The sequence below is a fragment of the Synchiropus splendidus genome, chromosome 12 (assembly GCF_027744825.2).
Source record: "Synchiropus splendidus isolate RoL2022-P1 chromosome 12, RoL_Sspl_1.0, whole genome shotgun sequence".
Classification (NCBI taxonomy): Eukaryota; Metazoa; Chordata; class Actinopteri; order Syngnathiformes; family Callionymidae; genus Synchiropus; species Synchiropus splendidus.
The window spans coordinates 6128590-6147939 of NC_071345.1; the positions used below are offsets into that span (position 1 = coordinate 6128590).

Sequence of the window (19350 nt, forward strand, 5' to 3'; positions counted from 1 at the left end):
ATAGATAGATAGATAGATAGATAGATAGATAGATAGAAAAACAGACAGACAGACAGACAGACAGATAGATAGACAGATAGATAGACAGACAGACAGTCAGACAGACAGACAGACAGGTAGATAGATAGATAGACAGACAGACAGACAGACAGACAGACAGATAGACAGACAGACAGACAGACAGACAGACAGACAGACAGACAGACAGACAGATAGATAGATAGATAGACAGATAGATAGACAGACAGACAGACAGACAGACAGACAGACAGATAGATAGATAGATAGACAGGCAGATAGATAGATATAGATAGATAGACAGGCAGACAGACAAACAGACAGGTAGACAGACAGACAGACAGACAGACAGACAGACAGACAGACAGACAGACAGACAGACAGACAGACAGACAGACAGACAGATAGATAGATAGATAGATAGATAGATAGACAGATAGATAGATAGATAGAAAAACAGACAGACAGACAGACAGACAGACAGACAGACAGATAGATAGATAGGTTTCAATATTAACTAAAAATAAATAAAATCAAATAAAAAATAAACAACAATTGGAGTAAATAGAACTTAAACTTAAACACAAATCTGTACAAGTGTGTGTTCATGTGTGTGTGACAACCGTATATTTTGGAAAAGCATTGTCGTCCGCAATAATCGTTTTATTTATTTTTTCTGTTTACATGGATACACATGCTATTCAGCCAATTCTCGTGTAATTGTGACTCCTCTGGCGTTAACTCATCGAGCATCACAAACCGTATAATAAGCTGATATACATCAACCACTGTAAAGCCTTCAGTGGTGTATTCTGATGATGTAATGTTGCCGTATGGATCGGTTCTGATCCGAGCTTATTGATTGGAAAGAGACCTGACAGTCTGTGATATTGGATCTGGCTTCACTAATCTTTTGTGTATGTGGCCGGAGGAAAATAAAGCTGTAACGTTACCCCGCTAGCCACGTTCGCTCAGGAAAGACTGCTGATCCCCTATCTGTGGTCGGGCGAGGGCGAGACTGCAGCGAAGGTTGCCAAAATAGTCTGGCAGCCTGTATTCATCCACCGCAGAACATCAGTGTCAGAAAGACCAAACCACACGCAAAGACAACAACACATCAAACCCTTAAAGGTCAACCGGGGAGAAGTTTACGTCCACTTGGATGTGGATTCAGGTTGTGATTCACCTTCCGCCAGATTTTATTTTCAATCATGCTAATCTGCTGACATGACGTTGAAACCCGATCGGTCCGAGCGCCACGATGTGGCAAGCCAACAACACAGCAGAGACGTCGCATCCAACAGCACGCAGAAATGATTTCCTGGTAGTGAAGCTGCTCTGAGCCGCCGACTCTGGCGACTGACATCATGCTTGGGGTCGGCGGTAATTATGGAGTTTTTCCACTGGATCACTGACCTTTTATCAGCCTTAGCTGGACATTTAAGGGGTCACTGAGGGAGACGTGCTCCTCAAACAGCTGCATGTCGCTTCATCCCGGCGCTCTTGTCATGTTTGGAAACAATCCTCCCCCACCACAGTATCGCAATATCACAATGTCAATGTCTACACACTCATGTATATAGCCCTGATAACCCCGTTCATATAACCAGCAGCACCTTAACAGCAGCTATTGTGCCTGCGGCTGCCACACACGCCCGTCTCAGACAGTCATTCATCATCTCTGAATAGAGCCGAAAAGAGTGCCCTTCTCCAAGACAACTCCTTTAAAACATTGAGATTAAAGGGGCCCTATTGTTCCCTGCCACATGCCAATACTGACTTAGCAAGAAGAAGTTTAACATATACTGGAACATGGCTACAAAGTACGGACCACCGAGCGCAACAAACCCTTCTTGAGGTGGTCACCTTTCGGAAAAAACATTTTAGGTGCCTCCATCATGAGACTCGACGCGAGAGTTCCAAGTAAAGGGTGGCTATTCTGAAGAATCCAAAATATAAAACATGTTGGAGTAATGTCACACTTTTATGTTTACTGCATTATTCCATATGTGTTAATTCATAGCTTCGAAGTCTTCAGTGAGAATCTGAAAAGTAAATGCCGTAATTTCTGAGATATATAAGCAGCTGCTTTTCTCTCACGGAATGAAACCTGTGACTTACACAATGATGTGGCTGATATATAGAGTTTTACAGGCTAAAAAGCGTCATTCTGCCCTAATACTGAGCCTCATCACATTGAACCGATCACATCACAAGCGCTCAAAATGAGCCGTTTTGACCTGTGTGTCTGCAGCTCCACCCACAGAGCTGATCTCCTGGAGGACCAGAGACGGGAAGCAGCAGCTGAGACCGAATGTGGAGTCGAAACTTTTGACACATGGTTGAAAACGACACATTTTGTGCGCTTTAATGTCAATAAAAGATGTGAGGAGTTCATAATTTAAGTTCAGAACATTGCCCAGCTTGTTTCATGAGTCAGCGTGATGCTGGAGCCTGTTTTCCAAACTAGTTTAGAAGTGATCCACGTGCATTTTTAAGCACCACTGACCTTTCTATGGCGCAGACAGCACCACTGCACCTGTGGATTATGCCTGAACAAGATCTATTTTCCTTCTTAAATTTAGTGGGTGTGACTAATATAGTCTCCTTTGCTTAGAGCAGTTGAGTGCAGGTTATTGAGGGAGCAACAGAGGTATTAAACCCCATCTGTGGGGGCTTTGTGACAGTCTTGTCATGTATCAGTGTACCCTATGTGGCTGAGGACGCCGCCCTGGGATGCGACCTAGGGTCTCTGGTCCAAGAGTTCAGTGCCAGAACCTCAGCAGGTATGCCCGTCAGCATCCAGACCAAGTACTTTGAGCACCAGAGCGAGCTTGTTAAAGTAGAACTGATGTCCACAAACAACATCTTGGCAAAAGAGCCAGACATTTTGAGATTGTTGGAGTTGTTGCAGACATCACCCGGAGACCTGATCCAGCCTGGGAGACAGTGGCGAGTTCACGTCCTCCAGAGCAGACCAGCGCAGACTGCTGTCTGGTACTAAACCTGACAATTATTTGTGTCTCAGATGATACAGGACGGCCCCCATGCTGTAGCTGTAAGTTGTGTTGGCGACAGCTAAAGCCAAATGTCAGCTGAGGTCTCCATGATTCAGGCTTCATCTCCTCCAGCAGCCTCTCTCAGCTCACACATCCATATTTCACTCTCTGATCACGACAACAGCTGGTCCTCGCTCGACTGTGATGTCATGACAAAAGAACGGCAAGCCGCGGCCCCCCCAGCACGATGATCAAAGCCCCCTTTGGCCTGCGAGAGGCCGCACAACTCACCATTAAATGTCCTCTCCCCCTTTTAATTGAATGCCATCACTGCAAGCGGCTCGCCCACTGTGCCACATGTCGCGGCGGCAGCGATGCTACATCTTAAGAGCGGTGGGTGTTGAACTCCCATCGGTGGCCTGTCAGCGTCGGACACAGATCTGCCATCTCTTCCCTAAGTACACGCTAATAGTTTCAGCATTAAATCTGAAGCGTGGTTATTCTATCTGGCACTGAGTCCGAGCCTGAGTGTGTATGTGCGGTGCTGTGACGGCAACACAAAACTTTATTCCGAGGCCTACAAACGGGACGTCAGCCTCCTGTGGAGCTATATTTGTGCACATGGACCAAGAAGCCGATACACAATCTTGTGTGAGCGCCGCGCACTGCAGTTAACTGCTGGCTGCCAACAGGCGCTTCTGGCTGGAGACAAACACTGGAGCGGCATATTTTGGGACATTTATGACACTTGAGTTTTAAATGGAGCTGATAAAACAGCCTCCTTTTGAATGTCGGCTTGTTTGTTCCACAAACACAGGCCCCGAACTTGACCTGGGAGGAGGCCAACTCAATTTCAGCTTGATCAATAAAGCCATTTATGCACAAATCTGCTGCCACATTATGACCGCCTGTCTGACATTGTGCGGGTGTAGACAGAAGATTGATACATGCTCCAATGCAACTGACAAATTTATTCGTCCTCATTGGTCCCATTTGTGCCTCGCTGTTTTGCCTCAGTCAGGGTGCCTTTGTGGGACAGAGGACTGTCGAGTTCTCTCAGGAGCTGTACCATCATGTTCACTGGACTGTGGTTACGTATTATCTTACGCCGCACACTGCATCCTGCTTTGAGCTCTGACACATTTTAACCAGGACCAGAACCAACGTACGTATTGTGATGAGACAAGAAATGAAATGTGATTCAATAAAAAAGAAATATACACACATATGTTATACAAAGAAAAAAAGCATATAATACATGAAACTGGAATATGGATTGGTGTACAATGTGAAATTTTATGATTTTTCTTTCCAATGAGGGGCCAAATTGTTGGATTCAAAGGGCCCAAAATGGACCCTTTGGCACCCATCTGAAAAATTCTAGAATATGTAAGATATAATTTGGAATATATGGATGACCTTTTGCCTCATTGTTTGAGTAGCACACACAGCAAGAGTGTTGCCTCGAGATAAGACGTCAAGTAAATTGTAACAAAACAAAACGGTCTGATCAGTAGTCCAGTCCCGGAGTCCCAGTGGTCTCTGACTGGGGGAGAAAGAACACATGCTGGAAGTGAGCAGAGATGTTCGGAAAGCATTTAGTGGATCAATATGGCCATCAAGAGAGAGAGCAAGAGGGGGGGGAGAGAGAGTAGACAGGCAGAGAGACACCCAGGACCCCGGGGACACGCGAGTCTCCGGGGAACAGCTTGTTCTTTTCAAGAGTAAGGTTTCACTTCTCAGTGGGAACATTCAGCTCAGCAGCTTTTTCTCACCGGCCTGAATTCATAACTTGGTGGGGGTGAGAGGGAGGATCGCGGGTGATGTCAGGAGTCTCCCTTTTTACTGGTTTATAAATACAGTGTACACGATGTAGCCTGTACACAGACGACGTACACGCACCATGTCACGAGACAGGGCTTCCTCCGTGATCAGGGCAGTCCTCCACACATGCCACGTGAGTGGACCATATGAGATTATTACTGACCACTGCGGAGTCCCAGTGGGAGCTGCTGAGAAGTTTCAGACTGTTGCTGCCAGTCCGACACACATTTAAGGCAGTCAACAGTCAAGGACCTCAAGTCGCGCTGCGGAGGACGCAAACATGCAGCTCACCTTCTTTCAACATGCCGACTTTCAGACACTTCATGAAGCGGCAGGCCTGGCACGACTTGCGTCTCCGTTTGGTGATCTCACATTCGTTGGTGGCTGGACAGCTGTATTCAATGTTGCCTGGAAAAAAAAAAACAGATATTTTGAATTTCCCGACCAGTAACAACAATAAACCACACTGTTCTAGCTGTCATAGCTTATAAGGTGTACCTGGAGTAGATCCAGATCCATTGAGCAGTCCATTGTCATAAAACACCTTGACACGGCTTTATACATATTTATTTCAAAGCAAATATATTCACGTACATTTAGTTTAACACAGCGTGACCTCTGATTCCGCTAAGACAACATCGGCATGTAGACGCACATCTGTCCCAAGGTGACCCCCCTGTGACTCCGAAGAAGGTGAAGAGGGTTTAGCGGGGTTTTGATGGGATGTGTAAAACGCACGGCTCCGCCCCGGAGCCACGCCCCCATTTTGATTTGCAGATAAATTAGCTTCATTACCGGCGAGCGTCCTCGCACCGCGACCCCATCCAGCCCATCCTTCTTCACCAGAGGATGATGGGCACGACAGGAGATGGAATCACTCGTGCGCTGTTAATAATATTCCCCAGTAAAGAGGCGAGTCTCCCGTATCATGTAGCGGAGCGATGCATTATTCAGGTGCATGATTTTCGTCTCGGGAAATATTTCCTATGCAACATAATCACCTGAGTCTAAGACAGCAAGAAAGGTATTGCGCCTCATTGCGGTCCGTTCCTGTTAACAATTTTTTTTTCGGCCCATTACATGCTCACTTCAAAAGTTGACGTGAGCCCAAGAATCCAATGACAAATCCTCCCTGCTGAGTTCCCAAATCCCATGATTGAGGGTCTAAACCGTGTCGGTGCAGAGATGCATTAATGGTTCCTAAAAACATCAAACCAGGTGTTATCAGACGCAGATCTGCCAGAGTTGCCTCCCCCCCCGCGCTTTGCCCCCACCGTCCACACCCAAAACTCACAGCACACACACGCAACCCCCTGTTGGTGAAGGAGAAGGTGCCAACATTTGTCAGGATCTCTGTGCCAGCAGGGTCACATGCTTGTGGAGGGGGGCGGCGGCAGCGTGCCAGGACGCTGGCAGAGGCTGCGGCCGGTTTTAGAGCCGGCGAAGTCTTTTAAAGTGAGAGTGTCTGTGGAGGCCAAATTGCAGTGGAGTGTGTGCTGATGTGTCTTCTGATTCCTGTGCGGTGCCAATTCCACACTGAATATGTTCACATATAGTATGAAGTGACTCGATGGACTAAGTCTGGCACAGAGCGGGAGAGATGTTGAATCATAAGTCATCTGAATCTCCACTGTTCTGCACAAGTCTTCACCACGACTTCAGCTACCAAGCTAAATTTGGTGGGAGAGCGGGCAGAATTGGTCAAATAAACCTTCCTCTCATTGGATTCCATGGAGATCTTTCGGTCGGCCTTGGTTTATCTGTCTGCTTACAGTATTTCTCTGTCTGCGTTCAAAATAATTTGAAAAACTATGGGCGGATATGGTTGATAAATTTCAGAAAAAAGTGTGAAATGGGACAAATGATTCAATCCTGGGAGTATTGGGAGTAGCTCTGTATATATATATTTTATTTATAAGCAGTGTATGTATTTAAGTACTCTCACTTGGGAAAGACTGAATACCTAAAGGTCCCTGGTTCGAACCTGGTTGTCACATAGTTTAGTTAGTCACATAGGATCACCTGGTGGAGGTGTGCACTCTCTCAGTGCTTTTCCAGTTTACTGTTTGATTGATTTCCTTCCAGACGCTGTAAGCTTTTCCTTAGAATAGTCTACACATTTTAAAACCCAATACAGTTAACTTTTTTTATTTTTCAGCGGTTGCAAATAAGTCGCTATTCGCGTTCGTCTTTGTTTTACTTTGAAACGCAATAAGACATGTTCTGAAGGCATCCGAGCAGCTTGTGTGTGTGTGTGTGTGCTGGTGCAAGGTGTAGGGGGCGATGGGGTGGGGGTTGCACCATTGTGGTCCAGAATCGGCCTAAATTGCTTCCCTCTAAAAGCCCACCGTCGGCGTCCCCTCTTAGTTAATCAGCTCTCGTGTCCACCTTTATTCCTCAAAGGACATTTCAACCACTCCAATATCCTTCCTTAACCTCTCTTATTTTCCCTCTAAATTTTGATATATTATTATGCCATGCTATTATCCACGCGCTCATCTCCACTCAGGCTGGACCTCTCCTTGTCCTCCTCCTTTACGGAGGCCGGGACCCCCCTTCCTGATTACCATTCCATTAAAGCGCCTTCTCCTCTCAGTGAATGACCACGTCCCGTGTCCCTTGTCCCACCGCCGTTTATTTAGAGGACTCTTCAGCCTCTCCTCTTCCTCTCATATCCTCCTGACAACACGTGCCTGAGCTCCTAATTGGCCCCCCGTCTTGGCCCCCTCAAGTGTATCTTGCTGGTGCCCCAGGGCAAAGAACAGATCCACACCTCCCGTCTTGACTTTCTTCCAATGAAACGCCGGGTTCTTAATTACAGTCACCCAACACTGATTGTTATTGACTGAAACTCCCACGGCTCGGGACAAATGACAGACAGATTAGGTTCATTTCGGGCCCGTCCTCCGCCAAGGAGAGGAGCGGGGATCCACGCAGGACGACACAAAGTCAAATGTGAGCAAAATTTACAGTCGGAGGGAGAGAGTCGGTGGGCAGATTGATGCGAGAGACGCCCGCTCGCATCGCCAGGAACGTCCAAACTACAGTGACGTCAAAACTCCCAAGTCACCATAGCAACAAGGAGCTTACTTGATTCTGGCCATAGATCTCCTGCTAAGTGATTTGGAGCGTTTTAGAAACAACAAATTAAACTGACCGATAAATTACCCCACGGAGTCGACGCCACAAGCGACAAGACTCTGCTGGCAGTGACAATGTCATCCTCCAGAAGATTCATTTATAGCACAAACTTCAGGACGGAAATGAAGAGACTCACTCAAAATCATTTCAAAAACTATTTTGAAATTTAAATAGGACAAAACCTAATAGAAACTGAACACAATGAAACTGAAAAATATTTATAATAAACAGAATGTTGGGAAGTTAAGTTTGGGGGGAGTGGCGTAGTGAATAAAAAGTCAAATATGCTAGAAATATATACAAATATACAAGGTTGTAGATAATCTTAGCAAAATAAATGAAAAAAACTTACGTAAAACAATGAATAAATCCGATTATTTTATTCAACGCTAAGACAGGTTAGCCGGTCGCTAGGTTTGCCATCTAGAGCCGCCGTTGGCTGCAGGACACAGACAATCCTTTGTGCTCATGGAAACATCCCTAACAATACTACATGACAAAAATATATGGATTTGATATAAAAATTTACATTAAACTGAAAAATAGCAGCCAACAGACCAAAGAAAGATTTTTTTCATACTTTCAAACACAGATACACTGTATAAATAAATATTATACATGTATACAATGTAATTTATGTGCTAAAAAGTATATATTAAAAGAAATGTTTTTTATGGTAAAACATTTACGGCTTGTCTTGGAAATGTCAAGATCTAATGCAAATACCAAAATCAGGCAGCAAAATAAAGTGAAAAATGAAAGGCTTATTATCAACAAAAAACGTGAGAATATTATGCAGATTATGGGACACGCACCCTCATGGCAACAGATCAACACATGCCTGCATCACGACATGAAGCGCCTCCAACACTAGTTGCGAGGGCAGCGGACCAGTTTTCACATGCAAACACACCAAAAGGCCAGAGATTTGCAGTCTGGGATTACAGCTAGCTGCAGACGTTCATAATCACCACATCACATCGACACACGAGACGGGGTCTGATCACAGAATTATGACGACTCCACATCGACCCACGACTGGAAAGCAGGATTAAATCATTATATTGCTGTACTTAGCTTGTTAGTGAGCTATAGCGTGAAATAGAAACAGGAATGAGTTTTTATCTAACAGCTTACTGGTTTAAGTAAAATGTGTGTGTATTGTCAGGACATGACCAGCTGCTGAATTATCTCAGGAAAGTGATGAAAAAAACTCAGCAGTGCTAAAGTGGAGTGTGCAGTGGTCAGTACCTTGTATCGTTCTTTTGAAAAAGGCTTTGCAGGCTTCACAGGAGGCCACCCCGTAGTGGTAACCGGAGGCGATGTCGCCGCACACCAGGCACAGCCTCTTGGGAATGGCATTGAGCATGTACTCGCACTTGATGGGCGATTCGTCGGCCATTCCTCCGGAGCAGTCTTCATAGCGGCGTAGGCAGGACCCGCCTCCTCCCAGCATCCCGGGGTTGAACATGGGTGGAGAGTCCAGCGCGTGCGGGCGCCCGCTGCTGCCGTTGATGTAGCCACCACTGGCGTCCGAGTTGCCGCTGGGACTGTGGTGGCTGCCAGTGTCCACCAGCGAGGATGACGGGCTGGAGGGTTCGGTTTTGACGTAGGAGCCGCAGCTGGTGAGGTGTCGCTCCTCAGCGGGCATTCTGGTTAACAACCTGCGGGCGACAAAAATCGACTTTAAAGCTGCGACGACCACCACATCGTTCATTCCTGCGTGTTGTGCCGAGTCACGGTCGGGGAGGAGGGGGCGAAACACCTTGGGAGGACGTCCTGGACACTGACAATGACCTACAACTCAAGTCAGCATCATAGCGTCACCAAGTCTATTCACAGTCACCTTCCCGAAAAAAATGACGAATAAAAGTCGTCAAATTCTTGGTTATCTGTTAATGCAGAAACAAAGTCAGTAATGTAAGGTTCCGAACAATTCGCATCAGTTGCGTTCAGTGCCATTTTTTATCAACGCAAAACTCTGTTACGGCCCGTGTTTCCTCCGATCATCAGGACTGTTAATACTGGTCCAGTAAGTGAGGGATCGATTTTCACGACATTAGTTTACCAGACTGGGGTCGACGTGAGGGAAACTCCGGCCGAGCGACGCGATCAGCGCCGAGGCCCGACAGGCTCCGAGCGTCGCTTCCCTCCGTCATCACTTGATCATTGGGAGAGAAATTCATCAGCGGTGATGAAACGTGCCAGCGCTGCCTGCCGCTTCATCCCGCCGTAGATTGATAGATTGTGTTACGGACAGCACCATCAACGTGTTGGAATGTGAAGTGATATACTACAGTGGCTTATTCCTCTCCGGCAAAATGGTAACTAACGAGCGTGTCAACAGATGTCCCATACGTCTTGCAAACAACGCTCACCACTGGTCGGCTGCCAGGAGGAAATGAATGAATGAAACTTCAGACGGCCCTTAATGGACGCGGGGAGGTGTCGCACTCAGCATATAGAGGATTGTGGGTAATGCACGTCCCGATCGATAGTTCCCAGTCTGGTTGCCAAAGGATGGTGCAGAGTTACCCCCGACTCCAGTTTTGGATTTGAGAGTTCACCAAAGTGGAAAAGCAGCTTTTGTTCTTGGACTTTTTTCCTGCCAAATTTACTTTTGTGTGCGTCAGTAATTCAAGCTGGCCATGACTGTGAGACACGCTGAGGTCCTGGTAAAAATACATTTAAAAGTATAGTTGTGAGAGGAAACCAGAGTTGCCAGGTAAAACTTTTGAACACTTTTGTTTTCTTTGTTAATGCAAAATGAATTGCATGGAGTATAAAGTGCATATCAGTGATTTATATGCACCAAAGTGACTCATTCATATATACATTTAAGGCTGGAATTGAAACACATATTTTAAAGGAGTACTATTAAAGGCATGGACAAAGTTGTGTGAGTTCATGTTTGTGAGAGAAAAAGATGTCGAGGAGGAAGTAGTAAACAAAACTTAAACTGAATAAATATATAATATTAATATATAGTATTATAAATAAAAAAGCTATAAATAGATTTAAACATAAATAAATATGAAATTAATTTAAATCGCTGGACATGCAAAGTTTATTATTTTAGAACTATAATAAATCATTTCATAAAAAACACCCTGAAGTCAATGATATAATTTAATACATTATTTTTCAATAAATTGGTCACCTGCATCATAAAAAGTGTCTGGTTTTGGGGTACGTTCGCTCCTTCCGTCCCCCTTGTCTCGCATTGTGTAGCAGCGACCATCTCCCCATCATTACAGTAAGCATAAACAAATAAGTATCATGATGGGAATGTAGTAATCTGAACCTAATATTTAAGCAGCAATGTGTTTTAAAAGATTGGTTTTAATGAGAACAAACACTGTGGCGGAGAACTTTGGAGTGAAACTGGGCAGCATCTGTGGAAAAGCATGTCAGAAATAGCTTAAAGGAGGTCTCCCCACTTGTCTGTGTGATGCAGCGTTCAGAAACGGCCTCCCTGCATGAGAGGTTGTGTGAAGCCATGAAGTCATCGGCTCCTGACAACATGAAACCTCTCTTTTAACTGCGGCGGGCGGGGGGAGGGGGGGGAGGAGATAGCCTCCACCCCTGGGTCTGGATCAGATCTATTGATCCTCGGCTTCCTTCCTGTTCCAGATGAGGCATGAAAAAATAAACCCTCCTCTTATGGGTCCCAGACGTTGCTTATGCATTTTTAATCGGCAGGACTGTTAACATAGTTGGAGACGGTGTGAGACAACGTTCCCTTCATTCCGGCTCTAATGTGGTTTTGCAGTGACCACAGAAGGCTGCAGGTAGATTTATTCCAGCGGCACGCTCACAGTTAATACATCATCACAGATACGGGGAATCCCGGCGGAATTGTGCGACGTGTCAGATGTAAAAAGTAGTTCACTCGCACCAAGCATGGTGGCTTTTTGTGAGCTCTAATGGAATTTTCTAATAGCTCTTTTCAAATGTGCCCAAATGGAATAATGAGGCAGTGTCTCTGACAGAAATAGCTTCATCGTTTCAAGATTTCTAAATGTCAGGTGCGAGAAATTGGAGTGTCCCGCATGTGCCCGGAAACACACACAAAATTTAAAGAAGCAGGTCAACTGGAGGACTTCAACTGCATCCTATAAAAATAAAAATAAAGAAAATAATCGGTAGAAAATAAAGAAAAAATCCTCTATATAAATAATAAATAATTCTAGTGACTTATTTTTGACTCTTGTTTTTAAAACAAAAATTGATGAAAGTTTCTTTTTTTCACATCTTTTGTCTTTTAATACTTGTCGTTTCCATTTATTTAGCTTGAATTTATTGAGGTAATTTACACGGGGCAGTTGGGGAAGAGGTGGGTTGTGAGAAGCAGAGCATTTAAAATGCCCTCATGGTGCATCTCAGTTTAAAGATCCAGACGTCATTGTTGACCAGAAGATAAATTGAAATCACAAAACAAAATGAAGATGAAGAGAAAACAGGCTTTATCAAAAGAGAAGCCACTCAAGCGTGCGGGTGAGCGTTGTCTCCTGCCCCCTAACATGAAGCCTCAATCCGTCCGCAGTATATTTTACCACCCTCAAATGAATAAAAAGAGGGCAAATAAATACTGCTAAATCATCCGCTTGACAACATGTTAGTGTTTTTTCCCCCCTCGTCTTTGGGAGGAAATATTTTTTTGCAAAGCAGGAGGCTGAGCTGCGGCATGAATGAGGGTGCTGAACACACAGTGGAACATGGAAGCGCGGAAGGACAGGAGCAGGAGTCATGCATGAAATTAGTTCATTAATCTTTCTATGATCGGCCGCGTCCTTGTTTGGGGCAAACTCTATCAGCGCTAAACTGAGTGGCTCTTTCCTGCCTGACACATAGATTACACTGTTAGTCTGCGGCCACCGGGGTGTCGGGGAAATAAATGGCGAGCAGGGAAACGTGTGTGTTGCTGAGTATTAACTAGTAACAGTCGCGTGAGAGGCAACGTCCAAGGTCAGGAACAGAGACGTTTTACTGGAAGGTTACGTTAAAACACAACATTTACAGGCAATATATCTCTAAGAGATCGATAGATTCAACTGAAACTTAAACTCTTGCTTTTGTCTGAGGAAAACATACGGAATGAAAGAAATCACATTGTAGCTAAGGGTTGTGAGGTCGCGAATCGGTATTCACTTCACTGTTCCGGGAGTTGAACCAGCTCCCTTTTGGTGGAAGTGATCTCTAGGAATTAAAATCTTGTCTTTTGTTTGTTCTCGTCGTTGATGTAAAACCTGAACAACTTGCTTATAACTTTTGTTACATCAGCTTTGTCTTGAGTACTCTTCAGTTTCTCCGTCTCCAGGCTACACCAGGCGTCGACTACAAATCCCACAATGCACTGCAGCAGTTGAAGGATTCTCAAGAGTCTAAGCCAAATCGTATTCTTGACTCGGAAAATGAAATCAAGTCATTGAACGGTGACCTAGTTTGACATTGGATTTAAGCCCCTTCATGTTCTGTGGAGAAAAGTGTCAGCGCTTGCATGCAAGTCTTTTTCTGGATTATGACGCTGTTCTTCCAGACTATCTTGGTGTTAGTGACAAAAACACACATCTCGCAGCTCACACATTTGTGTCCTTGTTATATTCATGAATTTTGTGAACAAACTGAACAAAGAAATCACATGCAGATTTTAGTGTAACACGTAACATGACCTGTCAGTGGTGGGAAGTATATTTTCTTCCCATAAACTTCATGGAAAAAAATAGAATAAATAATCATTTAAGTTTTAATTATGAAGTAGCATTGTCGTATTGAGTGCGACTCAAGCAGAGAATTGATTAAATTAAGACTCAAAGAAATGATAAAAATGAGAAATATGCATTGACAATAAGACTAATGTGAAAAATATCATTGTATAATGACGTTACTTTCTGGTGTCTATGTGGAAAAATGTGTTTCACAGGTTTCATTTTAAAGGACAACATCAGTCCAGTCTCCACTCACTAACTCTTCACTACTTTTAAATAATAATAATGTGAATTATAGGAAGCCTGTGTTTGGCTTGTCAATAGGTAATGTTAGTTATAGTGAAGAATTAGCTATATGAAAATACACTACTGACTACATGAAACACTCAGACAAAAACAGACAAATAGAAGGGAACATTAGAAGAGTGCAGTGTATTTCTAAAATATCTTGTTTGGTAGTAAGGTGTGTCATTGAAATTATAAAAGGAACATACTTTCAGATTTTAACTGTTGGGTTCGGAGACATTATTCTAAAACACATTTCATTTCATTGCATTATCAAAGGTTCCGGGTGTCATCCGTCGAGAAGAGATGGGTGAGGGTGAGTCGAATTCAATCACAGTCAGCCACAATGATAAATGAAACCTCTAAAATGAGTGGTGTCAGTAGGTGAGCAGTTTATACATCAAACACACACGCACACACGCGAACACACACACGCGAACACAAAGTTTGAGCATATGGCCTCCTCAATGTCACTGCCACGAGGTAGCGCTCGCATAGATTTCCCTCATGGATGATGTCTCCTCACCTGGAGTATCAACCCCCATCTACATACGCGCGCGTCCCCCTGCCTCGGAAAATTGCTCTGCCTGCAAAGTCAAACACTCCCCTAACTGCCTTTTAAGAGGAGACAGAAGACGGAGGTTACAGGGGAGAAAAGAATAAGCGAGCGGAGACTTAAGCCGTCATTGGGAATCAGAGGCGGACTCATGAGGGACAGTAACCATATTGATTTCATAAATAAACAGAGATGGCCATCGATCCTAATGTTATTTTGCATTTCAATTACTGCCTCCAAACATAACCTTCAAACGTCTGCTCCTCCACAGTAATAACATCCACTGATAATCACCAGCCACTCTTGTCCGGCGCAAATTGGCTTTTCTCCCTCCCTCCCTCGCCGTCCCTCCGTCTCTCCTTCCGTCCCTCTGTGGCTTCTTTTCTTGAACAAATGTGTAAATGACACAAGTTTGCATTTGCCTAATGGTATTAGAGCGCCGGCTGAATCTCAAGTGATACAGTAAGCGCTCCGGTCAATTGACACAATGCAAATGAAGACGCTGAAGAGGAATTAAGTTCACAATGTGAGACCCGGCCGAGCCGCGATGAGGCCCATTAAATTAAACACGCCGTCCCGCTAACTCCGCCTGATGAGACGCTTCTGCTCTGTGTTCATTTCATTTGATCAATAAAACAAACTAATTGTAAGGAGTCCACGTTCGGCCGCGCGGCTTAAACGGTGGAGGGAAGGATTGGCGAGTCCTTGACAGGAGGACCTGGACATGAGGCAGCCCCGGGCCCTGCTCCCTCGACAAGCTGTCCAGACCCCGACAGGTCAGCGTGAAATTAGAAGTCAAACTGTGCGGTGAGTTTATTTTATGAATCACTTGCTCACCCTGCATGCCACAATAAGAGCCTAGCATTATGACCAGCGACTTCAGAGTAGCTCTTTTTGCTTTTTCACATCTGCGGTGCTAAAAAGACGACACAAGAAATGGAGAGGTTTTGATGAACGGCTGGGATGGGGGCTCTTAAATGTGACCTTCAAAAGCCAATTCAACGCATTAGCCTATAAGCAAACCAGGCTGTGTAACATACGTGACTCAACTGCCATGTCCCTGTTCTGACCACTTGCCTCAGGTACTGGCCACTGCAGCCCACAACATTACAAGTCAAGAGAGCAACACAATTGACGCTATATTCTATTCTTGCATTTAACGCTATTCAACTGTTTTTTTTTTTATATTCTGGCAACACAACCTAGTGGAGGTTCTGCAGGGTCAGAACTGAGCTGCTGCTCCACTAAATCTTAGTGAGAAATGTGAGTGACCTGCAGTTTCAATATGAAATTCTACTCTGATTCTGTCGCACAACATTCCTGCTCCGGCGTCATATTACACAAAATTGTCACTCCAGACATCTTAATTTGAATCATTTTAACATCAAATAGGCAGAACTAGTTATAACAAATTTTAACACAACTAATATTTTGTTTATTTTGCACAGGGACTGGCCCACTTCTAATGTCGGGTCAGTGACTATATTTAACCTTATGAGACAGTTTCATTATTAAGACACTGGAAATGACAAAATGTTTGTCATTGACGATATTTTTCCCAATAAATAAAATTATTTTTTTTCAACGACTCTCATGCAATATGAATATTTTTTAAATACGCACATGCACATAAAGAAATATGAATCTAAACAGCCACAAGCAATAAATAAACACTTCAATACTACCAATACATGATTCTATCAAATGTTGATTTTTACGCTTGTTTGTCATTTAAAAAAATACTAATATTAATATTATCAAAATGTTTTTGTATAACACCTGTTGAGCAAAATATGTGTTTTAAATAGCTCACACGTTATACTAAAAAACTAAGTTGCTAAGTTTTTAAAGTCAATATGTAATAAAAGTCAATTTTTAAATGTATTTTGGTGTTTTCAATGCAATTATTTTATTAGAGAGTTCACGTTTATCCACATATTTATGCACTACTGTCACACCTGCACCACAGAAATCTGGTTCTCTAGTCATGACAGAAATAAAAAAAATCCAATTAGATGATGAAAGGAATGAGGTGAGATCTAAACACATTTCAGTGTCTCACATCAGGAATATAACTGAAATTGAAATGAAAAAAAGCAAGGTAAGATAAACGGCTTATTTGTCTCCAACTACATTTCAACACCTTGACTGATATTTTGTCTATGAATAGACCATTATATAACACTTGTTGTGTGGATCCATGGAAACAGAAGGATCACGAGTTACTTGCAGATGTAGCGCACGATTAGATTCCGTCTTCCTTTTAATAACTGCTGGTCAGGTGTTTCCGTCATATACTAGCTGCTAAAATTAGATCCCAGGTCAGTGTGTGATTATTTGATCTCATTCTACTACACACACACACACAAGTACGCACGCCAATGTCTGCCCATACTTCTGAGTATACGTGTGTGTGTGTGTGAATTCTTGTGCTGGTGCCGGTGGAACAAGAGACAAAGTGTTTTGGATGTTTCCAGATTAGTAGAAAAACGTTTCCATGAATTAGACCTGATACTAGAGCTATTTATTTATTAGTTGTTTAGAAATAAAGGAAAAGAAAGTGCACGACACTATAAATATCAATTGTATGTGGCGACAAAACAAACCTTTAACTTTCTAGAATGAAATTTTTAAAAAAGTATTAGAGAGTAAACAAGTCAACAGAACATTAGGTCATTTAAAAGCTGCACATTAGGATGTATTGTTTCACTTTTGTTCAGTCTTTTACACCACAATAATCTAGTTATTGAATTAGATTCGAGACCTTCACGCCAACTTCCAGTCCTGTCCCATAGGTTCATTATATCATGGTGGTTTAATCTCCCGGCTTCAGCCGGTCGTGAGAAGTGGAGGATGGACTTCTCACCTGTGGTCAGCAGGTCAGCCGTCCAGCCAAAGAGCTCCAAAGGGTTAATGGAATTCCCTCAAGCCAAACTTATCTGCGCAGAGGTTTACTGTGTGATGCGTCATAATTCACACTGCCTAAGGAATGCAGCATGATTCTAAATTAAAAGTGATCTGTCAGTGTTTATCACAGAAAAATTATGATGCATGCGCATAGCAATGGCTCTGAAGGGTTAAAATACCACCGTGGAGGTAGTTTTCCACATATTATGAAGCTTTTTAATTGAAAGAAAGTCAAAATCAAACTGAATAAATGTTTATAACAGACAAATTAAGGCTCTAAACAGTTTATTTTAGGATGTTATAAGGACAAATTCAGCTTCATCTGTGCTCAACTCAATGAAAGGAACAAAGCAAACCACAACTTTAACAGGTTTATTAGACAAACCAATGTTCATCTAGTTAAGTGATTTTTTTTTTCATTTAAACATAAATTTTGTAGTTAAAAAAAGTGGTGGTTTTATGCTTGACTATAAAAGAGTGGATGTGAAACAGGACCAGATTTATGATTCTTATACAGTGAAACGGTCAACAGAAACACGTGTTTTAGAGTCATTTATAGCAAAAGCTATTGTTTTAGCAGTTGACATACTAAATTTAAAAACAGACAATTGATGCCGCCTTGAAGTCTCAAGTAGGCGAATAAATGATTTGAGTGGGGAAGCGATAAAAGTGAAACACCTATTCTCTCATCGATTGTTCGGGCTGCTTCAGTTTTTCCAGGAATCTTAATGATTGTCTGAGCAAGGCAGGTTAAAACTTTCCAATCTGGTCTTCAGCTTAAGAATAAGAGGATCCCAGCGAGGGTCGCCCTGTCATACCTGCTTAAAAGAAACAAGGATCTTCTGCCCCCTGACATGCGAGGTGAGGAGCCAGGGCCACTTGGCTTTTCAGACGGAGAAAAGAAGCATCTCTCATTCTACTAGTTCTTTCTCACATGAAAAAGTTTTTTTTTTTTCTTCCCGGTCGTCTAGGTTGAACTGAATCTGATGCAGAGCAAGACAGCTGTAGGGCAACAGTCCGATCTGAACTCCCTGTGGACTCTGTTACTGCAGCCTCACACGCACACACACACACACGCTCTCACGCACACACACTGTCCTGCTCTAGAACATCAGTACAAACCCACTTTATTCTTCCACATGGCTCACTTTGACCACAAGAGAAAAGAAGAAGATGAAAAGAGAGGCACCTACTGGTTGTGGTAGCAGAGTGGGTCAGGGATGCACAGTTCGGAAACATCCATCAGTCCACGATAAGCATTCCAGGTCTTGCAATTGTAAAAAAAATGAATAAAAGCAGGTTAATTGGGGGACGGCGTGGAAGTGATCAGTTCTTCTGCCTCCACATAATTTGAGGAAACGTGTCCCGGGTTGTCTCCCCTCCCTCTTCTGTCCCACACACACCCAGAGAGGCCAACTCCAGGAGTGTGAGCGAGGAGTGAAAAGAGGTGCAGGTGAGGAGGGGAAGAGAGACAGAGAGAGAGAGAGAGAGGGAGAGCAAAGGTGGTGATGGATGGAGACGCAGGAAGATACCGACGCTCAGATGGAGAGCGCAGCTGTGTGTGAGGCTGAGGAAGTCAGAGAGGAGATTGAGGCTCCATTGAAGACGCGGGGGCTCTTTAAGAGTGCGGGGGCTTTGCTTGGCTGTGGACTCGGGCCCACTCATTGGCCCGCTCACAGTGGGCCGTCCTCAAGGCAGCCAGTCGCACGAGGGGATTAAAGCGAGGGGACGGTCTGACTCGCCAAGCCGTAGGTGTCCGGTCATTCACAAGGGAGCGCTGCAGGAGCCACAGACCCCCACAGACCCTCCCCTCACAGTCCCCCGACAGATACGCTTGCATTTACAAGTCAATATTCATCCATCAGAGCGTCAGTGAATTGAATTATAGAATCATAAATAACACTTCTCTCAT

General features: G+C 43.8%; 1 protein-coding gene across 1 annotated transcript in view; it reads right to left on the reverse strand.

Moving 5' to 3' along the window:
* The window catches only part of LOC128768390 (steroid hormone receptor ERR2-like), a 37754-nt gene extending 18752 nt beyond the window's left edge, over positions 1 to 19002 (reverse strand). Inside the window, exons 1-3 of the mRNA XM_053881246.1 lie at positions 18632 to 19002; positions 9234 to 9646; positions 5133 to 5249 (exon numbers count right to left, since the gene is read on the reverse strand). Coding sequence (XP_053737221.1) covers positions 5133 to 5249; positions 9234 to 9646; positions 18632 to 18681 — 580 coding nt within the window. The 5' untranslated portion in view covers positions 18682 to 19002. The remainder of the gene's footprint in view (positions 1 to 5132; positions 5250 to 9233; positions 9647 to 18631) is intronic.
* Positions 19003 to 19350: the final 348 nt, after the last annotated feature.